The sequence below is a fragment of the Silene latifolia genome, chromosome 7, assembly GCF_048544455.1.
Source record: "Silene latifolia isolate original U9 population chromosome 7, ASM4854445v1, whole genome shotgun sequence".
Taxonomy (NCBI): Eukaryota; Viridiplantae; Streptophyta; class Magnoliopsida; order Caryophyllales; family Caryophyllaceae; genus Silene; species Silene latifolia.
This window is the reverse complement of record NC_133532.1, coordinates 116395146-116411006: the sequence shown is the minus strand read 5'-3', so window position 1 is coordinate 116411006 and position 15861 is coordinate 116395146. Positions and strand designations below refer to the sequence as shown.

Below are 15861 nucleotides of genomic sequence, written 5' to 3'. Positions count from 1 at the left end.
CCTCATCGGGCTGCTCCCATACCGACATGTAAGACTCGAAGGCCTCGGCGTGGTCGATGGATCACCATCTCCCTTGTATGACGGAGGTGGCGGCTTGAGCTTATTTGGCACCGGACTTCTAGGACGTAGGCGTTAAGGGGCTGCCTGACCATGTGTCGAACGACACGCGGCGATCGGCTCCTTGCGTCCCTAACCTGGCTCCTCCCCCCGTAGCGGGAGGGGCTCCTTATTCGACTTGGACTTCTCCAACTTTGCTGAGTCGGACTCCTCTGGCTTCTTCGGGGTGAGCCTCGTTCGTGCGGCGGGGACGCTGTCCTCCCACGAGTGCGGGAAGGACTTAGGTCTACCGCGCCCACTTTGGGCTCCCCTGGCGACTTGGCTGGGTCAGCTTCTCCTAGCGCTCCGTCCAAATTTCTCGGAGTCACATTTTGGGCCCTGGTCTCCCGGACAGTTTCCGCCGCTCTTGTCGATGTGACAGTGTGAGCAGGCGTACTACTAATTAGGTCTAGGAGCATTTTCAGTTTTGCTATGTCAACCACATGTCCCATGATGGTGACCTGGTTGGCTGGCAGCGGCGTGTCGGGTATTGATGGCATCCCGAACTCCGGTTGGACTACACCGCCGGTGGAGGGTCAGTATGACTCGGAAATTGTTGAAAGTATCATCTTGGTAAAATGCGGTTTCGTCGATTCTGTTGCATCTTGTTGTTTCGACATTTTCTTAGCTTTTTGGGTGGGTTTTTGTTGTTTTTTTTTTTTTTTGGGAATGAATGTGACTAGCTTCTAGTGTCTTTCCCCACAGACGGCGCCAATTGTTCCGGGTGTAATTCCAGAGCAAGTATCGTTACCACCCGTGGCTTGTAGAGTAATGTCTTTGGTTGGAATCTTCTTGTCCTTATCGTTCCTCTCGGCCTCTCCTGCAACAATGAACGAACTGAGGGCTTGGCTTTGTGCCAAGCGTACTCACTCCGACGCCCAAGTCAGTAAACTTAAAGGATTAAGCTGTGATACTTGGCTAGAGGTGTATTGTAGAGAGATAAGGAAGATATTACCAGATGAATAGTGTATTTAGGTTAAGTTCTGATATCCTTTCCTCAATGAAGGTTGAGGAGTATTTATAGGCCTTCACCTTTTGTCACGTAGTGGCCAAGTGGCCAAGTGGCTTATCAGGTGGAAAGACCGTTCTACCCTCGGCCGATGGACCTACGGCGGGCAGGCCGTAGAGGGTCTTGGATGTGAGTACGCGGATATGTGCCCCCGGGGTTGCCATGCCGATACCCTGGCTAGCAGGCCGATGGGCTGCATCGGCTAGGCAGTCTAAGTCGTTGACTTGCTGTGGATATCTTTGACCTTGCTCAGTGTGTTGACTTGGTCAGCGGTGCAGAATATGCCCCATCAGTTGTAATCAATGAAACACTATTGTGATGCATATAATATTAATATGACTTACTACTTGTCGTTTCGGGTCATTTTGGGTCACATTAAGTCATTTTGAATCGGGTCACTTATGGGCCGGGTCTTTTCAGGTCGGGTCAACATTGGGTCAATCGAGGTTCGGGTCGGGTCTGGGTTGGGTCGGGTCAATTCGGGTTTCGGGTCATATTCGGGTCAAGCAAGTTCGGGTCACTTTCGGGTCTGGGTCAACCTTGTCGGGTCGGGTCAGTTTTGCCAGGTCTCTCAAACTTATCATTAATGAACTCATTACTCAAGTAATTAACTTCCCCAGTAATTATCACACAATTAAAATTTACCCCCGAATTATTTCATGAATTCCAGGCAAGCCCTAAGTTAAACATATCAATTTAAACACAAAATCACTTTTATTTTGATTTTTGATCAATATTAAGTTTAATAATTTCCGGATCATCAATTTAAAACGGAATACAAAATGCTCATGTTCTCTGGGCCATGGGACACATGGCCTCATGGGCTAGAGCATAAACTGGAGAACATGTCCTATACCCAAAATTGGAAGCCCATCATCAGTAAAATTTTAAAGCAAAATTCATCGTTTCTCCACGTTTCTTCCAGCATTCGGCAAATCATACCAATCGACAACCTAATTTACAAAAAAATCGAGCAATGTCAAGTGCAGAAAAACCAATTGGAAGCCATGGATTTAGAAGCAGATTAGAGCATGTCCTTTATAGTGGAGATAAGAAGCATGTTTTTGGTGGATTAGTCATTATCACCGCCATTTTTGGTGTTCCTTGGTACTTTATGACTCGAGGTTTGCTCCTTTTTCTCTTGTTTTTTTTTGTGTGTAATCATTTTAGATTATCAATGTTTTTTAATTAGGTTTATGGTAAATATTTCAATTTTAGTGAAATTTTCATGTGGGTTTTGAATTATATGGGTAGAAATGTGCAGTTTTTGTTAGGGTTTATGGGAAAGATGTCAACTTTAGGGAAATTTTGATGTGGGTTTTGAATTATATGGGTAGAAATTTGTGTTTTTTTATAGGGTTTATGCTAAAGATTTCAAGTTTAGTGAAATTTTTATGTGGGGTTTTGAATTATATGGGTGTTTATTTAGGGTTTATGCCAAAGATTTGAACTTTAGGGGAATTTCTATGTGAGTTTTGAATTATATGGGTAGAAATGTGTTTTTTTGTAGGGCTTATGCTAAAAATCTCAACTATAGTCATAGTTCAATGTGGGTTTTGAATTATGTGGGTGGAATCTGCATTTTATGAATTCCTGTCGATGTTCATGATTGATGAGTCGATGGTGGTAGCGAGATAATTGTATTTAATGATCCTTTTGGATTGAGGACTTTAAAGCTTGCTATGGTGGGAAATGGTATTATGGATTTGAGCTATCAATGTTGTGATTCGTAGATAGAAATAGGGGACGATTGTTATTGTGTTTTGGAATGCGGTCTTGTGTTAGTAGGGTTCGTGGAGTATTCAGCTTGTTTGAATTAAGAGTAGGAGCTTTGTTGCTTTGAGAAGAGTAATGCTATCACTCTTCTCTTTTCCAGCTTCTCCTTTTACCAATCAATAAACTAGCACTCCGTACTTCTTATTAATTTCTTATGGATGCTAATTGGAGACGAAAAGAGAAGATTTATAGCATTGTTTGTGAGCTGTTTATTAAGAGTAATGCTATCACCAAGAAAGACAAGAACTACTGTCTCACAGTTAAATTAACCAAGTAAACTGAGCTTCAGTGAAGTCTTTGAACTCATGTTCGCTATAAGAAGAGCGATTGGAAGACCTATAATTTTGCTTATAGAAGACCTCTGAAACAAATGGGGGTTGGCGGATTATATTGTGCTTGCTTGTCTGTCAATGGGTTCTTTTTTTGGACATCATCACTCATCACACTTGCTACTGCTGATCATAGATCCCTGAAGAAGACTAGTAAACTTGTTTTGTCCTCTGATTTCACTTACACGATTAGATCAATTATTTTCTGTTGTGAAAAATATTTTAATCATATAGAAAGAGGCGATATATACCTAGAGCAAATTATGGCCCATTGAATCCTCGATTTTTGTAGTAATTCTCTTTTAGAAATCTCGGCACAATTTAATGCAAATCTCGGAACAATTTTTATTTAGGTCATCCGTAAATAGCTTCCTAGGTGTTGGTAATACTCCTGGGTTAAGTTGTTTACATCCGATTCTCCTACTCTGTTATCGGTGGAAGCCCTTAAAGCATTAGGCTAATGTTCTTGTTGTTGTCAAAACACAAAGAAACCCATGAGTTATATTCCCATCTTTGTTTCTAAAACAAAACGAAAAGGCGATGATGATACACAAGAATGCAACATAAAAGGGAATGTAGGAGATATTGGTGGTGGTGGATAGAAGGAGATGATGATATGCTAATAATTCTCCGACAAAGGGAGTCAAAGTTATCCACCCCCCCCCCCCCTTCTAGGGTAATGTATTATCCTCTTATGGTAGTAGTAGTTCCTCCACGGCCCCGTTTCGTCCCTTCACCACCCTATCCTCTCTTCAACATCCTCATTTTCTTCTTTGTTTTGAGCTCTATTAACCTCATAAAATGATCCCAGATCTAAACGAGCACCAAGGGTTCGATACTTAGATTCTATGACTACTTGAGTTTGCATTTTTTTAGTCAGCATAGCATTTAACCTCGTAAAATGATCCTTTTTTTTTTTTTTTTTTTTTTTTTTTGTTTCCCTGTTGGAGTGCCTAGGTTTACCCATTAAAAAAAATATAAGTAGCTGTACTGCTGTAGCCTATACTCCTTACCGTACACATTTAACATGCTATTGTACTTATTTGGGTCTTGTTGGTGCTATTTTTGTGATAACTATGAAAATGAATTGTTAGCCACAAGTCACAACAGCTTAAGACACTTAACTGAATGGTGTTGGTGTATACACTGTTTTTCTTTAATGTGCACGACGCTTTTTCAAGATCTCCTTTTCAGTAGGGCATGAAAAATGATGTATTAATACATGAATGTGTTACTCAGACTCGTCTACTCGTTTCCGGAAAAATACGTATCGGAGTATTTGATACGACTTTTTTGTGCGAAGTTTTCAATATTTTGGTCTAAAATGAAGTATCAAAGTGTCGTATTGTATCCGACAAAATATGTATCAGATACGGAATACGGCAACTAAGTGAAGTATCGGAGTAACAAAGCATGCATGGCACTTCGTAGTGACTTGTTTTGTTGCTTCTTGTTTGTTTAGTTTATTCTTCGGATTTAATGGGGGATAAAATTTCTGATAATTTGCTTAATTTTTTTCGGTTCTTTGTTCTTTGGAAGGGTGAAGTGGTATAAATTCTATTTTTTGCTTGTGTTATTTGTGTAGTACTGAATCTTTAATCATTTACCTTGGCTTGATATTAGAGGCATTCTATATGGAGGAGTCCGTTTTTAGTAGCCTTGTTTTCTGCATCATATTCAACAACCGTAGTCATCTTCGAACTGTTTAATCTAACTTTACGTGGATGGAAGTTCAACATAATTTTTAACATTTCCCTGTGTTGTAACACAAATGAATTCATCAACACACAATTTTCATTACGCCGTGGTTATGTACTGATGCGATTGTCAGTTGTTTATTTTTGCAAATGTTAATTTAAATCTGCATTTTATTTTTATGAAGGGTCAAAACAGCAGTCTCATCAAGACTACCTGGAAAAAGCTGACAAAGCGAGAAGCGAACGCCTTTCTTCATCTCCAGCTAAATGATTGCACTGATATTTTACGTTTAAAGCCGATGAAGTCTGATGAGCTAGATGGATTTCAACAAATTGGACACATGTTTACTATTTTTTTTTTCTATTCCAATGGCACATTTACCATTTGTTGAATCCTTTGGATTTTCTAGGTTCAAGACATCTTATGAAAAAAATAAATACTGCCTCTGTTTTAGGTTTTAGGTTTTGAATGAATGAAACCCTACTAGAAATATTGTATCAATTACATGAAATAGTAATACGCGCTAAAAATTCAACTTTTGAAACTATTGTCAAATGTCAAATATGACACTCTGATAACTGGTATTACATTCAGAACATTACACTTAATCGATCAATAGAGTTACCGGATTGTTTAATGAAACGACGACTTCAGAGATACCGCACTTGAGCTATCTAGAGATTTAGAGTAGAATGTTAAAGTCCCACAGGCATCAATTGAACATATCATTAGTGTTTACAACTTTCCTCTCAATACTATATTTTCGAATCATGTATACATAAAACTACAAAAATAATAAATGGCAATCGAAGTGAAATACTCGAAGTCAAAAGAGCTTTAATTTGCCCTTGGTGAAAGAATCTTTGTGATGCTTGACAAGACACAACTCTCTCTCAGTTCCCAGTAACCCAGAACAGAAGTCATCTGATCCTCCTAGGGTGACTGCAAAATAGAGGTATACAGTGCAGAGTATCACCAGAAGAACAAGAGCTGTCAGAAGGAAGCGATGTCTCTGAACGAGAGCCGAGCAGCTCATGTCGTTCTGTGCAAATTTTTTGAATGATGGAGATAACGCAAATCCAGCCTGAGATCGTCTATGTGGTGACGATACTACATTATCAAGACCCATGGTTGGTGCACCAATCCACTTTCAGTCAACCCTGCATAGCCACACCATACTGTTGTTTAGTAAAAAGTTACCACCGCCTGATCCAGAAAAGTTTGTTTAAGGAATCCTTCGAAAGTTTCGGTCATTGTTATATAAACAACAATAATTTGAGCAAACTGCACGAAAGAGTTCTGTTCTACGGTGTCCAGGGACCCTGTGTACTTCGACATCCGCCAGTGCCTTAAACATGAATATGAAAAGCAGAGACTAGGAAAACGAGCGAACAAAGCCAAGATAGATTCAAGTTTTCCACTATTTGACACTACGCCGAGCAAAGACTTCCACAAAAATAGCATGGCAAGCCCAATAATTCATTCAACTCGTAAAAGATTTCCCCAAAAAAGGAGAAAACAGACAAACAAATGAACCATGACATGAAGGGGAACAAGTGAAGTGAACTTAAAAACTGGAACGAAAGGGGCTCCTAAGTAGACTGAATAGTGTTAATGGCAATGATTAACCAGTTCCGACTATATATTTTAATTAAAAAGACTAACATCAATTCCAGATTGTAGTTTAAGGGATAGAAGGAATTTAATTGAAAGATCCAATAGTATAACTTGCGCTGTAATTTATAGAAGGACCTTAATAAACTAGCTAGCCATCATTTGGGCATGAATAAGACACTTGGACATTTTACTTTCAGTGAAGAACACGAGTATTTTTATTCTAATACTTCTAGTTTCCAGGCTTCTAGCTGGGCCCAAGTAACATACGTCACAGCGGGGCCTTAAACATAAAAAGAGGCATGAAAATAAAACTACAGCCCATAGAAGACCAGATGAGACGGCTTTGAATGTGAGGCTACTATGTGATGTAAAAAATTGTACCATAAAATCGAAGTCGGTAAGATCTGTAATGCATCAGCATTACCCTGTGACCTTCACCATCACCTTGTCGATCGCTAAGTCTTGGTACACCAGTCACATTGATTTACGCGATCAAGCTTCTTCAACTTTATGATCACAGCAAATAAAATACAAAGCACTAGAAACTTTGGTGAAGGATTTAACATTTTGCAGAACATATCTATTAAATTCAGTTAGTGATGAAATGAAGGGAACCCTGTGACCTTCACCATCACCTTGTCGATCGCTAAGTCTTGGTACACCAGTCACATTGATTTACGCGATCAAGCTTCTTCAACTTTATGATCACAGCAAATAAAATACAAAGCACTAGATCATTTTTCTCTCTTTTCGAGCAAAAGTAGCCACAAGAGGAATTTTAAAGCACAATGGGTTGTGAATCTAATCTAAGTCACAAAAACCAGTGTATCAATCCTCAACAGCTTTACCAGCGAAGCTAAGTGACGGGGTTGAATTGCCAGTGCCACATGTCCCGCACCACATGGTATTAAATATCGGGCATTATAAAAGGGTATTTGCCCAACATTTACCCAGTATAGTTGATAAATGATCAATTCCAATATTTATACCACTATCTAATATAAAGAATTGCATAATTCAAGACAATTCGATTGTCATTTCTAGATCGGCTATACGTAAACACTCAAACCCCCTTAACTCGCAATTTGCGAGAGCCCTCGAAACATCGGAAAATGTCGGTATTGTCGTAATACACAGTGATCCAATTGAAGCTCAGTTACTAATTTAAGTCACCCTACAAATCTACAATACATCAGATCTGAATTCTGATACCTAGCTAACAAATATAAACCACAATTAATTACAAATCTGAAAAATGAAACCCTAAAATTTGAGAAACAAACACATTGTAATCAAAACGCAATTGAAATTAAATCCCTACAAATGAAAGAAAAAGAGAGATAATGTAGGGGAGAAAAGGGAATATACCTGATTGAATTGGGGGTGATTGAATGAAATTGGGGAATTTGGTCGGTGCTAGGGTTAGGGTGATTTCAATTGAATTTAAGAAAAGCAAATGTTGTAAACTTGTAACTGATGAGAGATCAAACCAACCCCGATCTCTGTTTCTGGCTTTTCAAGCTCCAAATAGCCGAAATAGGTAAGGTAGTCTTTTATTTATTTTTGGAAAACAAAAGAGGTCGAGTTTTGGGTTAATTTCATTTTGGTGTCCGTTTTGCAAATTGTGTTTTGTGGATGTGATGTTTATTAATAGTGTGTACGCTTAAGGTTGAGTTTGGCAGAAGGTTTCTAAAAAGTGAAAAAAATGAAACTCTCCGTCTCCTTAATTTATGTTTGTTAAATAAATACTTTTTTCTTTCTTCATCAAAGTTTTAGAAATAAGGTTTTTGATGAGTTGGGAGAACTCTTAACGATACGTGTTACAACGATGAGGGTTAATTGTCCAACAATAAGAAGCGGTGGTGGTAGATTGGGTTGGGGCGGATGATGGTAGACACGTAGAGTTGGATCTTACTGCGCGATGGCTCGACCCGCACTAACCCAGCATGACCCGTATAACCCACCTATGTCGGGTTCAAGTTGTGATTGGTGAAGCCCGCCCAATCATTTCCCTACCAAACTCACTAGGCCCGCCATCCACTAATAAATCGGGTGGATTCAATGTCACCCGTTCACAAGCCTGACCCACTATGGTTCGTCCACCGATGGCCAGAAGTGTGAAGCTTGGGCCTCCTTCACACCAGTCTGGCTCGCCCAACTCGGCCCACTGTCCACGTCTAGGTGATGGTGAAGGTGGATGTGGATGGATTTGGGTTGACAATAAGGTGTACTTTTTTCATTTCAATTCCAAATCAAACAAGGAATTTGGATGTTTGTATCTTTTAGGTTCTTACAAAAACGATTTTACAATAAAACATTGCAAAACCTTGTAACAAAAAATTGGAAAAGTGGTGGTTGGTAGAAGTTATTTTAATGGAGTTATTTAAATAAAATATCAGTTGGTTTTACGATAACACTTATGTAAAACGATTTTATATATACAAGAATTATTGCTCCTTGTGCCACTATTTTGATTCATTTTTCTTTCTTTTGCTCATACCAAACATCCCCTTAAGCTATGTTTGGTAAAACTAGTTAAAAAGGTAGCTGAAAGCTGAAAAACTAATTGAAACCTGAAAAGATGACTGATAAGGTAGCTGGAAATTAGGAGCTGAAAAGGTAACTGATTATATAAAAAAAATGTTTGACAAACTAGCTGAAAAAGTAGTTGATTTTTGATGAAATGACGTAAAATGATATGTTAATAATTTAATATTATAAATTGAGGGGGTAAAACAGAAAAATTAAATGAGTTCAGGTACCTGAAATCTAAAATGCTACCCTAGGTAGCATTTTATTTCAGGTAGCTTATTTGTTATAAAATGCTACTTGCCAAACGCATTCCAAAAAATAAGCTACCTGAAATTTTTGTCAAAAAAAGCCACTTTGATGAAAAAAAGGTACCTAAAATGCACTATCAAACAGAGTTTTAGAGTGCAATGAGTGGAATTTCTGCTCAATTGAGGATTAATTAAGTAATATGAATTGAGGATTATACATAATCATCATGCTTTGGTTAAATCATATTGAACCAAATACTATATGGTTGTTGATGCAACCTTGATCCTTGGATCGTTTCTCAATTGAACCAAAATGAATCAATCGTAAATAGAGTATGGATATTATTACTCTTATATTTATAATCTGTGATTGAAAACACTATAATAAAAAAAACATTTGATATGCTTTTATATTTTACCGTATATACTATGGTCGTTCGAGAGTAGAAGTGAGATGCTCAACATGTATATTAGATGTCTTTTGTGCCTTATATCGCAGTAAGGAACATCTATCCCACTTTTGTGTCCTATTGTGTGTGACACTCCACTCATCTTTTAGCACATTACTTGTTGCAAAATAAAATATTGCAGTAATTATATTAATTTGTTGATGTGTTAGAAGGTGATTGGAGTGACACACACATTGGGACACCAAATGAGACAGAGGATCCCCACTCCTTATATCGGACGACATGGGATGATTAATTTTTCATGTATAATGCAGAGTTGATATCGGATTTATATAGTTTATCTAATGCGCACCAAAGGTAGTGGTTGCGGGTTTCCTCGTCATAGGCACCCTATCACTATCCTATATATAAACTACCTACATAATTAAATACTCGTATTTGATTTGTTACACGATCGACCATAAAACTACTTTAATACAAAAAGGATAAACATTTTATTTGATAATCATCTAAGAAACAATGAAATAGACAAAGTCATAAATGATATGGTCTACTAGTCCCTAGTTTTAAGGTTTTACAAATCACTCATTCTATTGAATTAATCTCTCAAAACTATCCTTTAGACTCGCAACCTCTTTCTATTTCTATGCCACCATGCATCACTTTATTTCCTTCCTTTTATTATTCATCATCAACTTAAAAAACAAGTATTATTTTTTATGAATCTATTCTTAGAAGATTGAAGGTACATAACTAAAAAACACACCAACAATCACTTAGTTGGTACTCCCTCCTATTCCTCGGAATTGCAGCATTAATTGATTATATGTAACGAATATTTTAATGAAATGTTGCAATTGCATATAATAGGAGGGAGTACATATTGTTTATTTATCACTTCGACTAACGATTTCTTAATGTTTTGATTGTATTCTAATTTGTTTCATTTTGTTATTGTATTTCTATTGTTAATCCTAAAGGTTCATTATTCAACAATTGTATTAGCATGGCATGCATGAGATTGGGTTCGAAATCTGATACTTTGCGACGTGAAGGCCAGGCTTGGTAATGTTTTTATTTCTCATAATTTTATGTTCGCATATTGTAATTTTTTTTTCTATTAACTTGAAATTATTTATAATAAAATGATCTAATATGTCATGTATAGATGACATATGTGTTTGAAAATGGTGTATGTAACATTTTCTAACATTTTATCATTGTTTATTTATGGCTTATGTTTGTGCAATTTTGCATGGTTGTTGTTATTTGCTAACATAGCTAATAAGTTTGTTACTTAGTTAATGTATATAATCATATTATTATGATTACTTTCTCCGTTCTGATCAATAGCTATGTTATCGTTAGAAATATGTGAGGAGAATTTCAGACAAGAATAACTAACAATTCACCGTGACAAAGAAAATATGATGTTTCTCTTTGTATGCCTTCGATAATTTCTTTTTTAGGAAAGCTTTCGACAATTTTTTATTCATCTCATTTAGTTTTTTATTTGGATCTCATTTCGTGTGATCCTCTTTATTATGACTCCAAAACCAATAATTAAATGGAAGTAAATTATTGTGTGGTGCAAAATGAGCAAAATCCAATCTTTTGTCATATATTTATGTCATACTAGATTTATTTTTCGACAAATCATCAAATGAATATGATTTACACCTTTTTTTTTCTTTTTTTTTAAGGGTTATTCTACGTAGTAACCCTGTGTTTTTTTGAATTCTAGCTGGTAACCCTTCATTTTTCAACTATCCACATGGTAACCCTGAACTTATCAAAAAATGTTCTCCTTGGCCCTCAACTTTTATTCCGTTAAAAAACTCCGTTAGTTTGAATGTTTATTGAGACTTGGGCTTGTCTTTTACACTTCAAATGCTTAAATGACCAAGTAACTATGATTTTCTCAACTAAATTAAAATAAATAAACCATGAATTTTGCTAACAAATAATTATATTATAGGTATGGTAAGAGTATAATTCATAACTTTTTTTATCATCATTCTTATTATTATCATCATTTTTATTGCTTAACAAAGAATATTAAAGTAGTAAAAATATCGATTCACATCTTACCTTTGTTTTTGTTATAAAAATAATATCAATATTAACAATTTTAATCTAATCTAATTTATAACAAAAAAAACAAAAGTAAGATGTCTTTCAATATATTTACTACTTTAATATTCTTTATTAAGCAATAAAAATGATAATAATAATAATAATGAAAATAAAAAGATTATGAATTATACTCTTAAGTGTCCCAAGAATATAATTATTTGTTAGGAAAATTTGAGGTTTATTTATTTAATTGAGTTGAGAAGACCATAGTGACTTGGCCTTTTAAGCATTTGAAGTCTAAAAAACAAGCCCAAATCCCAATAAACATGCAAACTAACAGAGTTTTTTAACGGAATAAAAGTTGGGGGTCATGGAGAACTTTTTTTGACAAGTTCAGGGTTACCATGTGGGTGGTTGAAAATGAAGGGTTACCAGCTAGAATTCAAAAAAATACCAGGGTTACCGTGTAGAATAACCCTTGTCAGAAAAAGAAGATGGAACACACAAATATGACCGAAGATAAAAACGAGTGGTTTTAAAAACGGTCTTAAATAAGAATTTTTATTACTTCTCCGATGTTTTGTTCAAGATGTTAGAGAGCTATGTTCAATGTACTCGCCTAAGTTCATTATACTAACATTAATGACATATTCTAGAATTTTTTACTATGTATGTTGCATAATGAAATCAAGGAAGATTTTCCTAAATCGTATGAGATACTCTCCCTTATCCTTTGTACGTATTTTACATATGACCTTAGTTCGTACAATAAATGATGAAAGATTTGAGAAAAATAATAGTAGTGACAAGAATTAAAATTGGTGATTAATAATGTTGTTCAATATTTCTAGGCTATGTTCATCCGGTCTTGCAAGTGATGTTACCATTGAAGCTGGGGATACAATATTCCAATTGCACAAGGTAACTAAAAACACATGATTGTGTTCTTTTATTTACTCGTAAATTTTCATTTAAAATCGTCTTAATTAATTGTGAAACGGGTAAAAAAAAAAATCATTATAACTAATTAATGTTCATTACTAACTGAATATATGATTTGTATTATGTACTTTTATCCGTTTCACGCTTACAACCGCTTTATAGAACTCGTGAAATTGTAATCTAATTCTTTTTTATTCTCCGATTTATATCAGTTTCCATTAATCTCAAGAAGCGGATTATTAGAAAAGCGAATAGGAGAATTCAAAAGTGAAGATGGATCAAATTGCATTGTCAAACTTGACGATCTTCCCGGTGGATCAAAGGCAATCGAACTCGTAGCAAAATTTTGTTACGGGATGAAACTCGAAATCACGTCCTTCAATGTCGTAATTCTAAGATGCGCAGGAGAATTTCTCGAAATGACTGAAGAATACGGTGAAGGAAATCTCATTGCACAAACCGAAGCATTCCTAAGTGAAGTATTCAACAGTTGGACCGACTCGATGCAAGCTCTCGAAACATGTGAAGAAGTTCTCAATCACGCCGAAAAAGCCCATGTCGTTTCGAGGTGTATCAATTCTTTAGCTATCAAGGCCTGTTCTGACCCGAGTTTATCCGGTTGGCCTATTTCTGGAGGACAGAGTAAGTCCTCTGCTACGGATAAGCCGTTATGGAACGGGATATCGTTTTCCAAGAGATTAAACACGGCGATCAACGACTGGTGGTACGAAGATACGTCTTCGCTTAGTTTCTTGCTTTATAAGCGGTTTATTAAAGCCGTTGAGGCCAGAGGAATGAAACCCGAGAGGGTTTCAGGTTCCATAATGTATTACGCTAATAAAAATATTCCGCTAATGACCGCCCAAGCTAGTCCCGTGGAGGAGATTGTTGAAGCGAGTTCTTCTCAACACGATCATAATAATAATAATAATAATCCGTCTGAGTCTGATCAACGACTTCTTCTCGAGGAAATAGTGAATATAGTCCCTACTCAAAAAGGTGTCACACCAACTAAGTTTTTGCTTAAACTTCTGAAGACGGCCATGTCCTTACACGCGAGCCCATCATGTGTCGAGAATTTGGAGAAAAGGGTTGGTTCGCAATTGGATCAAGCATCCTTAGTCGATTTACTTATTCCTAACACTAATCTCTCAGTCGAGACGATGTATGACTTGGATTGTGTTCAAAGGGTTGTTGATCATTTTATGCAAATGCAGCTGAGTATGTCGGGAACGTCTTCTCCGATGACAAATGATAATGCGCAAATGGTGGATCCGTCACAAGCTATTAATTCGATGACTTTGGTAGCTGAACTCGTGGATTCGTATCTTGCAGAAGTCGCTCCTGATGTTAATGTTAAGCTTCCTAAGTTTCAGTCTCTTGCTGCTGTTATTCCTGATTATGCTAGGACTCGATATGACGGCTTTTATCACGCCATTGATATCTATCTCAAGGTATGTCATCATCATTTAATTCGAAAGGTAATTCTGAAATGAGAATTTGCGCAGTAACATTTTATTGTAAAATGGTCTTTTTTTTGCACGTCTGAAATGAGAATTTGCGCAGAAACAGATGGTGTGTGAAATTTCCGATTGTTTTCATTGCAGGCGCATCCATGGTTGACGGAATCCGAGAGAGAACAAATATGTAGGCTGATGAACTGCCAAAAACTTTCACTAGAAGCAAGCACACACGCAGCGCAAAACGAAAGATTACCTCTACGTGTGATCGTACAAGTTCTGTTCTTCGAACAATTAAGGCTTCGAACACAAATCTCAGGGTGGTTCTTCGCACCACCGAGTAATTTCGACACTTCAACAAACCGGAACCAGGATGATGCTGAAGAAAATGGACAGTTGGTGGTTGTTGGTGATGTTAGAGACCGCGTTACTGAGCTGGAAAAAGAGTGTTTAACAATGAGACAGGAAATCGAGAAGCTAGCGAAAACTAAAAGAAGGTGGAGTATATTTTCGAAAATGTTTGCTAGGCCGAAAACAAGGCCGAATAAATCTGCTGAAGTTAAAGCTTATTTCGCTGCTAAAGCGCAAAAAGAAAAGGTTGTGATGAAAATTCAAGAGAAAATGCATGAGCAAGCGAAGACTATGATTGTCGATGAAAATGGGAACATCGTAAATTAAAGTACTGTTGAAGGGTTGTTATCGTTTTATTTGTACCCTCTTTATCCCGGTGAATTGTTAGGCGATGTTATTTACATGACTTTTTAGCTTTTTCATCAAAAATATTTGATATTTAAGGATTTTATGTTTAGTAGGGTTGATTTAGTGAAGTTGTTTAGTGGTTCGGAATTCCTTAGCTTTGATGGTAGTTTCGAGTTTTGAGATAGATTGTTAGATGGATTTTGTTTAGGAAATAACAAAGTTTATGATAAATTTACGTGAGACGATATTTTACTTGGGACTTGTTTGGTTATCCTTTAAATTCATGGGATTACCTAGCCTCTCCTAGGTAAATGGCAATTCCCACGTGAATTCATTACTTATATGCCAACTGTTTTGGTAAAAATTTACCGACTATTGATTTAATTTAGTGAGTGATAGTGATTAATCTATGGCCAACGACGGAATGAATGCAACGAATTTAACGTACGAATAAACAACAAAATAAGAGAGTGACACGAGAAATTTTTGGTGACGCGGAAAACCCGATGTGGGAACAACCGCGGGGGGAGTCGGAATCCCACCAATTTGGCACTATAATCGAGATAGAATTTGTGAGTAAGGAAATACAAGAATTATTTTTCTAGCGGAATATTGCTAAGTATAGACGGAGTGTTGAGTAGTAAAGTGTTGAAAGTGCTTGAGTGTTGGATGCCTTTTTGTGTTGCTCATCTCTTGCTTTTATAACCGCTGGATCTAGGTAGAGAGTCTAAGAACTTCTCTCCTATTTCTGCTCCTGGATTTTGGGTCAACTCCCATAAGAATAGGAATTGGTTATTGACTAAACCCAATAATTCCTTTTGCACGTGTGTTTTGCAACTTCCAAGTTGTGTTTGTTTTATTTTTGATCTAATGGTCCCCACCTTTTCCAACTCACCAATCCTTTGAATGCCTTAATTTCTTTGACTTATTCCTTTGCCCATTATTTCCACACTAAGTGCACATACTTCT

At 36.8% G+C, this 15861-nt stretch overlaps 3 protein-coding genes across 3 annotated transcripts; 2 read left to right on the top strand and 1 right to left on the bottom strand.

The window, feature by feature from the left end:
- The first annotated feature begins 1994 nt into the window (after nt 1-1994).
- Nucleotides 1995-5470, top strand: LOC141592662 (uncharacterized). Its single transcript, XM_074413416.1, has 2 exons — nt 1995-2229; nt 5093-5470. The coding sequence occupies exons 1-2, from the start codon at nt 2082-2084 to the stop codon at nt 5176-5178; spliced, it is 234 nt and encodes a 77-aa protein (XP_074269517.1). The 5' UTR covers nt 1995-2081; the 3' UTR covers nt 5179-5470.
- Nucleotides 5471-5596: 126 nt separating this feature from the next.
- Nucleotides 5597-7990, bottom strand: LOC141592661 (uncharacterized). Its single transcript, XM_074413415.1, has 2 exons — nt 7894-7990; nt 5597-6068 (listed from the first exon to the last, which is right to left on the bottom strand). The coding sequence occupies exon 2, from the start codon at nt 6035-6037 to the stop codon at nt 5735-5737; it is 303 nt and encodes a 100-aa protein (XP_074269516.1). The 5' UTR covers nt 6038-6068; nt 7894-7990; the 3' UTR covers nt 5597-5734.
- A 2350-nt stretch (nt 7991-10340) lies between these two features.
- Nucleotides 10341-15123, top strand: LOC141592660 (BTB/POZ domain-containing protein At5g03250-like). The gene is made up of 5 exons (XM_074413414.1): nt 10341-10460; nt 10696-10780; nt 12643-12712; nt 12946-14187; nt 14341-15123. The coding sequence occupies exons 2-5, from the start codon at nt 10722-10724 to the stop codon at nt 14869-14871; spliced, it is 1902 nt and encodes a 633-aa protein (XP_074269515.1). The 5' UTR covers nt 10341-10460; nt 10696-10721; the 3' UTR covers nt 14872-15123.
- The last annotated feature ends 738 nt before the right edge of the window (nt 15124-15861 follow it).